This window comes from Botryllus schlosseri, chromosome 7, assembly GCF_051294905.1.
Source record: "Botryllus schlosseri isolate E-star chromosome 7, Bs_hap1, whole genome shotgun sequence".
NCBI classification, from domain to species: Eukaryota; Metazoa; Chordata; class Ascidiacea; order Stolidobranchia; family Styelidae; genus Botryllus; species Botryllus schlosseri.
The window spans coordinates 5,024,498-5,036,593 of NC_137242.1; the positions used below are offsets into that span (position 1 = coordinate 5,024,498).

Here is a 12,096-nt window from a genome sequence, read left to right on the forward strand (position 1 = left end):
TTCAGGTGGCTAATTGAAGAAGTACTTCTACTCGTACTTAAGTATATTTTTTTCGTCTTTACTTCTACTTCTACTTGAGTAGCTTTCTTGACTACTTTGACCACCTCTGGTTTCATGGTAATTTTCCCACAACTAGAGTGCCTTGGACATGAAGAAATTATATTAATCACTAAATTCCAAGCAATTACGCGTCCGATACTAACCATTTTAACGTCCTCCAGCCCCCATCCTCGTATTGAAAGATCATATCCACCAGTCTTCAAGAAGTCACTTTTGTACATAGAGACCATTCCGTACCCAAATGCTCTCCAAAACCCAGCGATTTCTTCATAATAGAATGGTGTATCAGGTTTGTCCTGGTATGAATAAAATATTTCTGGATCGTACTGGCTGAATGAAGTCGGGTAATACACTTGTTCTCCTTTGATTGTGCTCCTCCGTATATGAAACAGTATTTCCGAACTAAATAACAAGTCCACGTCACAAAAAAATATAATTTCATCGAGCAAGATACTTTCTGCGCCAATTTGCAGGCCCGTCCCACGCGAAAAGGGTAGCCCATTTCCGACTGGTATTAAATATAATGGTATTTTCGGGTATTTTTCAGATAAACCACGCAGATGTAACAGCACAAAGTCAATGTCGGACATAACTGACGAAGTATTGGCGTTGAGATGCTTTTCGTCGGCATTTATGATCCGGTCTCTCTCATTTTTTGATACGGGTGTATTTTTCGGGAAATATACTATAGTTAGGCTGACGTCTTCCCCAATGGATAAGAAGGCATTGTCGAAGTTCATTAGAAAACGATTTAAATTGTCAGGTCTTCCGCTTAGCGCCATGACGAAATTGATTCTGGCAGAGTGTCCTATCTCTATTCCCTGTGATGGGCGTATACTTCCAATTTCTCTAACATTTCCTCCGTTTGATTGGATGTTTATATCATTTGGCTCATTCATGTATGCTACGGTTGCCGGAAACGATCGACGGAAGTACACTTTCTTTAAGTATACGTATTTTTTTGTTATGTAATCGGTCACCCGTAGTTTGAGATCCGCTATCATGTCCGCTGATGTGAACGGATTGACGTGATATCTCGCGTGAGTCATGGCTATTTCGTCGACGCGTGAAGAAATAATTTTATATTGTTTGCATAAATACGATATGGTAATATCCAGACTCAGTACTGCGGATTCTTTCACTGGAGTAGGTATGTTCCGAACCAGGGCTGATACGGCCGAGTACATGCTTTGTTGCGTGATAGCATCCCAGATATGACCTCCTTGTGAATTCCATGCCTGAACAAAATTTTGTGTAACGTTGATTGAAGTTGTTTAATTCAGCGTTTTGGTAACTGAGTGCACTGATTACATAATACATATCACATTATTAATATTTCTTCGGGTTTCCCAAGCTCAGATATAACTCTATATTCGGAAAATAGTTGTCCCTATCCAGAGGTGGACAAAGTAGTCAAGAAAGCTACTCAAGTAGAAGTATAAGTAGTGACGAAAAAATCTACTCAAGTACGAGTAGAAGTACTTTTTCCATAAGCAACCTAAAACTACTTGAAGTAGAAGTAGAATTGACTGACTTTAAATCTACTCAAGTAAGTAAGTAGTTGTGAAAACGATCGTAATTCGATCTCATGGGCTGTCAAAAGGTGCTAATTGAATTATGCGAAAGTTTCCGAGCTTATTCATATTGATGCATACCAGGAGGTATTACATTATCGACAGCATAAGCATTCGTCCGCATCATGCGATGAAAATGACGGTATTGATATGGAAATGCGATACCAATCCTCTGTTTAATCGAACAGCACGTTTTAGAAAATATGGTATCGCACACTCCCCCATATTACAAGGCACGTAGTTTAGTCGAACAGCAATACAGATAGGTTATAAAGGATATACGGTGCATACACTGCGCGACTAGTAAATGTTAATAAAAAATATGGTGGATCGTAAAATGCCAAATTGTGTGTAGCTCTATTTCCGGAAATTAAAGACATTACTACACTTGCTTTTATACTTTGTATGTTATCCAGATGAAAGAACTGACATTAATTAGAACTCAAAGTATTTGATACTGGAAAGTGAAATATAAATACTACTTCTAAAAGCGGAATATGTATTTCATGTCTTTAGTCCAGAAAGTTTCAAAGGTGATATGTTAAAACAGCTCTAAAACTAAAAAAAGTCAGGGTCCACTTTTCCAGATTAGGACACGACATGGACTGCTAGATTACGATATGATAAGTAAATGCTAGATTGCGAAACATCAGTTTCAAACGTTATGATGAGCCATATATACTTTGATGAAATATTTCATATGGGCGAAGGGCGATAATGCAGTGTGAATGGAACCACGCCAACTCGCTACCTAAATTATATTCACCGATACTTTCGTGAAGTCATAGGCCCTACTATATAGTTACTCCGTATCCACTGAGCGCGAAGCGCGACGAAAATTCTGGGCTTTATTCAACTTATATGAAAATTAAATGTTGATACTCCTTGAGAGAGAGAGAGAGTGATGATATTCTTTTTCGCCTGCACCATCGAGATGCTTTGACGACGGAGTTGCGATACGGCCCCATGAGGTCATCTAGTCTGCGCCCCCGTTTTTTTTTCGCCATGCTATCCGTGATTGCTGAGCACCTAGCAGGATAGCTGCGGATACCAATTTTCGAGTCTTTGGTATGACCCGGCCGGGGATGGAACCCGCGACCTACCGCTCGAGAAGCCGGACGCATAACCATTACACTATCTCGCTCGGAAAACAGTCCCGAAACTCTTCAGACCATCTTCATGATAGGATCAAACTACTTCTACTTGATCAATTGAAAATAGCGAAAAGTAAGTAAGTAGATCACAGAATATTACGAGGTAGAAGTAGCGAAAATCAGATTTACTTGAGTAAGTACCGGTAGAGGAAGACTACTTGAGTACTTCGAAAAAGTAGAAGTACTTCGTTACTGACCACCTCGACAAATTCACCGTAGTACATCTGAATATGAATATAGATTAACTAACCTACGGATAGATGCGCAACACGGGATTCACGGTCGAGTGATGGCAGATTTGTTGTCGCTTCATGGCATGAAACGGCAACGTAATTGCTAATCCCATAGATAACGACCAGAGCGCTCAAATTAAATAAAGTTGATCTCATTTGAAAGCTACAATCGCGCTGATTCTGATATTATACATTAAACTTTCAACAAGGCAATGGAACCACCCCGAAATAGCCTTCGAAGTCTAAAAATCGGCATTGTTCTAATCAATCGCAGCCACGCAAGGACCGTTGTTATGGTCATTGTGCTGCGCCGCTGCGATTTTTTAGAACAATGCCGATTTTCAGATTTTGAAGGCTATTTGGGGGTGGTTCCATTGCCTTGATGAAAGTTTAATTTATATTATTAGAATCAGCGCGACTGTAGTTTTCAAATAAGATCAACTTTATTTAGGCCATGCTTGATTTGACTTGACTCTGCGCTTCAGAAATGTGGATTGACTCGTGACTCGGAGTAAAATTTACGAGTCAATTTCAAGTCATCAATAAGTTAATGGTGTCGACTAAATCACTCTGTCATGTGTACTGTATATATTTGCATTATTCGCGATACGGCGGTGACACTTCTGATCGCAACCAGTCGCTATTGTACGTTTCACTATAGAGATTGTAATCTCTATAGTTTCACTGGTCGTCCATCCATTGTTACATCACCAATAAATCGACCGCAAACGAAATGATGACAGCTTAGGTTGCTGTAGTAGTAGTAGTAGTAGTTGTAGTGGATTAATAGCATCGAATGAATACAGTTCATGCGTTTATATTCTCGCAGATGTGTAGATGAGCAGTGTATTGTACCATATCACTTTGTTTAAACTTCTCGGGGCATCGTATTCGATCCTCTATTTTGGCTGATAAAAACAGGCGGTAGCATGTGACTATTCAGTTACTCACGTATTTCATCAGCAATTCTACGTGTGCGTGTACGATGCAACATCTTTTTGCGTGTATATCCAACTTTACATTCGTTATTAGATTCAAGATAAATGGCTAATTAATCTGCCTTTCACACAACTGGCAAACTTTGAATCATCACTCATACTTTGAACATTCGATTTGACTTGAATTGTGACTTGGCTCGTGAATTGACTTGACTTGACTCTACTTGACTCGAGTCACCTCCAAAAATAGAGTGACTTGACTTGACTCGAGTCACCTTCGAAAATCGATTGACTTGACTTGACTCGAGTCAAAATCTGCAATGACCCGAGATGACTCGTGACTTATTCCCAACATTGCCGTGGGCCCATTGGGGGTACGAATCATACGGTACGAGGTGCATTGTGGAATAAGGCCTATACGCTATCTCGAGCCTAAAATGACTTTGCAAACCAACAAAGAGCGAAATACTTTCCAGTCCAATTTTTTCGACTCAAGAATTCTTTCCGCGCCGCGCCCGATTTCATGTCAACGGTCTTTTTGATTTTAATATAGTTAACATCAGAAGATGTGTTGAAAATGAACAGGGGGACGAGGAATTTCATTTGAAGCACGCGGGGTAGGAGAGAGAGAGCGAGAGATACGTATCCGTTTTGGACTGCACCATCAAGATGCTTTTGACGACGGAGTTGCGATGCGACAGTAAGGTCATCCAGTCAGCACTGGCGTAGCCAGGGAGGGGGGGAAGGGGTGATCGCCCCCCCCCCCAATGCTGGGAAAATTTTCGTAAAATCAGTAAATATTACAGTATTGAATGCAAACTAAAAATTTTCTTCGCGCTTAGCGCGATTCAGTGTCCAAACGTGACTTGATTTTATTATCGGTATTCCGAAAAAACATTCTTCTGCAGATACCCATAGTTGAATTTAGCTGCATTCTCAATTATGAGAATACACAGTACCCGTAGATAAATTCTATAGAGTATAGCCCGAGGTCGTTGAGTTGATTGAGTCTAGTGGTGACAGTTCAGTATGGGGTTGGGGACTGTTAGTTCTGGCAATTTCCGTTCCAGCTACACGCGACTCCACAAAGTGCACTCTCGAAATGATTACAGGCCATAAAACCGACGCATGTATTCCGAAGCCTCCTTCGATATCGATTTTCGATTGTTTAAATGGCTGGCGCCTAATGATCTTATCCATGCAATCAGACCCCGCCTATATAAATGCGACTGGCACATGAAAATATCGTCACCTCCAATTTGAAATCGCACGAGTCTGATCAAACGAGTTTTTTAAAATTTGGTCAGGTATGTATCCGCGATTCCAATCTTTAAAGTGGCGTCAATATTTACCAGAGGTTACTAAATAACCGTGCTTCAACGAAGTAATTATAATAAGAATGGACCCCAATCATACACACGCGCCAATATTATTCATCAAATTCTTTCATTTATTCAAAGAAATTTTACGATCCGTGCGACTAGGCCCGAAATTCACACTGGTTGTTCATTACGTAATGTCAGCGATATGGGCTCATCCGTGAAACGATCGCCGAATGCAAGCTATAGTTGGCAACTGGAAGCTTCCACAGTGTATGTGTGTGTGCGTCTAAGAATCGTATGTGTAAATGCGTAGTGATGAAATTGTCCATGGAAAGATGAACGGTTCTGCGAGGTGTTCCCGAGAGGGATCTCCCCTAACCTCAAAAATGATTCCACACCCCCAAATTGTTTTTCTAGCTACGTGGCTACGACCTTGCGTGTGAGTGATCTTTTGAATGGTGACAGCTTTCTTCCCAAGCCACGCAGTAACAGCAATAAATGACAACTGTCCCGCCCAGCGCCCACCCTCTAGAAATTCATAAATAGTCTTGCCGTGTGGTATATGAACATATGGTTCGAAATGTCTAATTAAGTGCCCCCCCCCCAGTGACGTGCGGTCCAATGAAGCAGGTGAGGCAGTGCCTCATCTGTCGTCAGGGTAAGTAAGTGACAATTGTGATTGATAGCTACTTGCATAGGTTGCATTGTCGTTGTTTGTGGCCTTTATGCTGTATTCAACTGCAATACCTATCTATAACCTTTAATTGTGGTGTGTGATTGATAGCCTAGCTACTCACGTATCCTGCGTTGTCGTTGCTTGTGGTCAGTGGTGTCACTCCTAGTGTTTTACACTAAATCTAGTTTATTTGACTTGACCTAGTGTCCTAGTGTATTTTCTTTCGAAATTCGACGAACTTGGTGTTTTTTACTGAAAAAAATATTCGTAAATGAGGATGCTATTTTCATGCGTTTCGAATAATTTATACCGGTACTTGAAGAGATAATAGGCCTTGTTATTATCCGTCTAAACTAGCCCATATAGCACAATAGCGACCAGTCCTTGTAGAATGTGGAATTGCAACGGCTATCAGTGTGCAAAGAAAATGCTCTCTATACCCGTTGTTGTTGTTATTCACATTTTGGGTCTCTTTATCAGATACTACGTGCGTTCTTGCGTGTTTGTGTGTTTATGTGTGTGTGGTGGGGATCCGTGCCTCAACAACAGCCATGAACCTCACCGCACGTCACTGGTGCCCTCTGAATGTTCGATGACATCACTTCTATCAGTCCTTCCAGGTAAATCTGACAATGAAAACGTATTTGCAATACGCAAGTAATAATATAATGATTCGATTTCATTCATTGACCGTGAAAAATTTTCGCGCTTGGCGCGAAAGTTTTAACGCCCGAGCTTTTCACCGTCATAATCACTTTAGGCCTGTGAGTGGAATATATGTATAACGATCGCCCCATATGTTGTGTTAATCATCCAATAAGGGCCCAAGACCATCGTTTTTTACCTATTTTTCCTTATTCTTATGGGGGGGGGGGTCACTTACGTCATCGAATTTTTCGCGCCCATCCCGAATATTTTTTCTGGCTACGCCTGAATTAAGCCAGCACCCCGTTATTCTCCTCTATGCTATCCGTGGATGCTGAGCACCTCCAGGATAGCTGCGAATACCGGTTTCGGGTCTTCGGTCTGACCCGGCCGGTGATCGAATAAACCAGGACCTACCGATCAAGGAGCCGGACTCATCACCATTACAATATCTTGTTGGTGTGCAAAAGCGCCCCAAAAGGTTAAAAAAACCTTGACTTGAGGAGAAACGTGTAAGAAACGAACAAGTTTGAACCGCACAGTATGTGAAAGTGTGTACGATAGGTCTTGTACATACCTTTTCATCAAACTTTCTGTTCACGAGTAGACCGGACATTTTCTTTGATTCAGTTTCCTTTCTTGTGATCTTCAGTAACAGGTTACTAATCTTATCCGATAGAATGGATATGTGCAACTTGTACTGGTAATTTGGATCCTTGTTTGAGTGAAAAGTCAGCCCATCAGCTGAAACAAAATTTTCAATCGAACGACCAGAAATAATATTATACTTCATGCTATAGTGTAGGCGTAGGGCAGTGATTCTGAACCGGCGGCTCGCATAAATTTTAATGCCTATTCGCCACAATTTTATATCTCAATTGCAAAATCGAATATGTTAACAGCCATATTAACGAAAACTTCGAATTTAAGATGTAGTGGTATGTCTACTATGGATGGTGTGTGAACGTGAGGTTCACGTTCGCGTTATGTGTGTGAAACTCGGAAATTTAGAGGTTCACGTTCACAAACGAACCTTGGTAAGTTCTGCATTGCGATCCTTTTTCATATTGGGCGAGGCCCGTAACAGCACTTCGTCAGCCCCCCCAAAACGTTGGTCTTCGGCACCCCATAGGGTGATAAACCTAACTTCTGGGGGGCTTCACCCCCCAGACCCCCATCAGGCTGTACGCTCTTTACCGTAACTCGTCATCTACCTTGGGGGGTGCGTTCAGTGAGTCAGCTTTTCCGGCCTAAACGCGCGAAGCACGAGAAATTTTTTAATTAATGACTGAATCGGTCAATATGATCGGGAATTGCATATATATTGCTATTCATTTTTACCCTCTCTCTGCTCACGCAATCTGATTTACCGATAGAGCTGAGTGAGGTGTGTTTGAAAATGTAGGAACCTTCAATAATAATTTATTATCTACGGGTGTATACCCGTTGGGCAGGATCGAAACAGCACTTCGTCAGGCCCCCAAAAAAATTGAGTCATGGGCTTCCATAAGGTGATAAACCGTCCCCCATCACGTTGTTCGCTTTTGCCGTTTTGTGAGCCAGCGTGAGGCGCGAATAGTTTCGATAATTCATGTTAAATTGGTCAATAAGATCGGAAATTGCATATATATATATTGCTATCAATTTCCTGTCCTCTCTACTCAGATTTACCGGTATAGCTGAGTGAGGTGTCTTCGAAACTGTAAAGCCCGTTAATAATAATCAAACATATTCCGGCGAGCGGACCCGTTGGTATGACTTCGTTCCAAGATGGTATTTCGTGACCGCCTGTCTGCTATATCAAAAAATAAAGAATCGTTTAAACGTACCAAACTAACAGTTCACACGATTTCAAATTGGTATATCTTCAATGTCATATAATTTATTCCTGCGGGATGGTATTTATTGTCTTGTGAGGTTCATATTGCCAAGACAGGAACATTCGGCGCCAGTCATTGAGGAACCTATGGACAATTAAACGTATACGTATTTTGTATATATAACGCAGTTTTCGGTCAGCATAAGGGCAGTCCCTTTCGGTCAACGTTTTCTCGCTGCCGATCGTTCTGGCGCACTTCTTGGAGTCGCATATTACATGGCCTAAAACTTTATACGTCTTGGTGCGACGTGTCGCGGTAATGGCCAACAATAAAGATATTCGGCAACTCTAGATCACGCGCAGCGCGAAAATTTTTTGAAAATGTTGCACTAATTCTAAAAAAATACTCTATAATTTAAATGCTAATTCACGAAATAATTTTGGCCCCCCTTCGAGCTCGGCCCCCACCCAATTGGGGGGTTTGGGGTGCGGCAGTTACGGGCCTGTATTGGGCCTTCTACAATTTTTCACTTCATTATAACATTTTTGGTTCGAATTCTTCGGACCACTCTATAGTTCACGCGGCGCTGGCAGCATAAAAATATCAACACTAAACGAGCAGAGCTGCACCTTGCCAATCTCACTGCTTATGCTTTGCTAGGAAAGTTATCTCGAAACATTCAGCTTTCCGTTTGTAAATATTTAGTGACTCTCTGCTGTAAGCTCGACTCGCAATCACACAACACAACACCAATAACGAAATGCACTGCATGTAGGTAGTCATCGAATGATGCTTATTCAACCAATCAATGAAATTGATATAAAGAATATACATCGTTGTCTAATGTAAAAATTCTAGCCGCGTACGGGCTCCATCTTGATTTGGTATGTTTTTGTTTCTTGTTTATGAGTTAACAGCGGTCGTAAGTATAGAAACCCGTTTTAAGCTTTGCACAAATCACTGTAGCAATAGTCAGCTGCCGAATATATATTGTCCGGTCTGGCCTAGACCGTTACGGCGAAAGCCTATATTCCCTTGCAAGTTCTCATTGAAATTGTTGGCAAAGCGAAGGAACATATTGATTTTATGGGATTAATATAGGATTTGATTGCTCCTCCAGTTCATTCATTTTGTGACGTTTAAAAATTAACATGTACTTCAGCATCGTTACATAATGTGACCTGGAGTCGTCACTAGGTATCCTGTACTATGCATTAATATATCACTTCATTGCAATGTAGTGTTGGAATTAGCAATATGACGTTACGCGACGCCATAGGTTCGCGTTAACACAGAGCCAGACTTATACAAACCACTATGGATTTTCAAAAAGCGCAATTATAGCAATAACCATAGGGTTGCCATGCCATCCTTATTTCTAAGATTTGTCCTAATTTTGAAAGCCCAGGTCTTAGAAGACTAAATTGTCCTTATTTTTAAGAAATGTCCTTGTTTTCGACTTGCGTCCTTATTTGGTCTTATTTTCAACAACTACAAAACTTTGATCGTTTTCCTCTGGTATTCGTGTTAGGCTACATAATATTTTAAAACCATGCCTTTGCGTCGTGATTTTATGACATCTTAAATGAAAGGAACACCCATGGTGTATACATATCGCAGGATTTGACTTCTAAGTGCTAAGATAGCTAGGGCGTCAGTGGGTTGTATATCAGTTTCGGCTGCATCAAGCTATCGCATCGGACGTCATTTTAGCAGTAAACGGGGGCACCCAGTTTCTGCTGTTTAGTCTGCAGCAGAATAATCTGTGGCAAGGCAGCATTTATTGCGTAGTGGAAATCGGAGCAGTGCATATATGCAGTCCACACTTGGGTTAAAAAGTAGTGAAGCTATAAATCATATAGAAATTTATCTAAATTAATAAATACTAGGGATGGTGTGAACGTGAGGTTCACGTTCGCGTTCTGTGTGTGAACCTCGGAAATTTAGAGGTTCGCGTTCACAACAGAACCTTGGTAGGTTCTGCACTGTGAACCTTTTGGTAAATTGTAATTTTCACTCCATTATAAGATATTGGGCTCAAATTTATTGTATTTCAACTGCGGGCCACTCCATGCATGGTGCTGGCAGCATAAAAAATCAACGCTAAACGAGCATGCACCATGCACCTCGACAACCTTAAAAGTTTTACTTGCTTTGTTGCAAAAATTTTCTCGGAAAAACCAGCTTTCCGTTTGTGAGTATTAAGTGACTCTCTGCTGTGAGCTTGACCCGCAATCACACAACATCACGAGCGATATATACGTAGTCAGCGAATGATGCTTATTCAACCAATCAATGACATTGATATCGTCTTCTGATGTAAAAAGATCGAACGGGCGTACGGGGTCAATCTTGACTTCATATTTTTACTGCATCATTAAAACCAAATCCATGCGATTAAGGTGCTTGCTATTGCTGCATAACTTGTTGTTGTTTGTGGTATCGGTAGCGAGTATAGAAACCCGTTGTACACTCTGCTCAATATCAATGTAGCAATACTGGATCTGGCTAAGACCGTTAAGGCGTAAGCTTATATCTCTTGGTAAGTCCCCGTCGAAATTGTTGGCAAAGCGACGGAATGTATTGATTTTATGCAATTATTATATCCTCTGATTACCGCGGTTGATACATTTAGCGACATTTAAAACGCTAATATGTATACTTCAGCATTGTGACATTATGTGGACCGAGTCATCGCTAGGTCTCGTGTACATAGGTTATCACTTCATTGGAAGATAGGGTTGGAATTAGCAATATGACGTCACGTGACGTCACGAGGTTCACGTTCGTGTTCACACAGAACCTTTCAAAAAGGTTCGCGTTCACACGAACCTGAACCTTTCAGAGGTTCACACCATCCCTAATAAATACACATATAGTTTTAGCTACTAATACGGCCAAATCAAATTAGTTGGAATGAGCAGGCGCAAAACGTTATTCGTGACGATTATGAGAGAGAATTCAAGGGTATCAAACGAAGCTTGAAGGGCGAGTGTTTCGCACATTGCAATATCTGCAATTGTGGCATTGACCGGGTGGCCATAGGAAAGACCGATATTTCAACTCACACAGAGTATTTACAAAATATTTTTTTTATTGCAAATCTAATTTTTCGACTGTCCTTATTTTTGGGTCTATGTTAGGGTTACTATATTTTGGAAATTTAAAAAGAGGACACTTTTTCAGAATTTTCAGACTTGCAAAACCGGAGTAGAATTCTCAAAAAATGTTAAATTTTTCGCACTTTGTGGCCGGTTGACTAAAAAAAAGTCAACTTTCTTGCTCGGTGCCCAAAATACAGTTCTTTCCTTAACGTTGTCGGGTGGTTGACTAAAAAAAGGTCAACTTCCCACTCGGCTCCCGAAATACCCGCCGGACCGTCACTTCGGTGCTAATTTACGGCATCTCAGTCGAGTTTTGCTATAAATATGACCACAATTCTCAAAAAAGAGGACAAAATCTCAAAATATAGGACAAAAGGGCGTCCTCCGAGGACACTTTCAATAAAGTCAAAAAAGAGGATGTATGGTAACCCTAGTCTATGTCGATGGCAACCCTGGCTATAACTATAACTACTCAATTTTTGAAACTCGCAACTATAACTATAACTAAAACTACCAACGTTTCAAAATCCGCAACTAGAACTACTCAATTTTCAAAATCTTCAACAAGAA

General features: G+C 40.9%; 1 protein-coding gene across 3 annotated transcripts in view; it reads right to left on the bottom strand.

The window, feature by feature from the left end:
- Positions 1-12,096, bottom strand: part of LOC145443584 (chondroitin sulfate synthase 3-like) — a 29,086-nt gene that overhangs the window by 8,374 nt on the left and 8,616 nt on the right. For all 3 annotated transcript variants that reach the window (XM_080321531.1, XM_080321530.1, XM_080321532.1), the window contains 2 exons: positions 7,180-7,346; positions 204-1,298 (listed from right to left, as the gene is read on the bottom strand). In XM_080321531.1, coding sequence (XP_080177657.1) covers positions 204-1,298; positions 7,180-7,346 — 1,262 coding nt within the window. The remainder of the gene's footprint in view (positions 1-203; positions 1,299-7,179; positions 7,347-12,096) is intronic.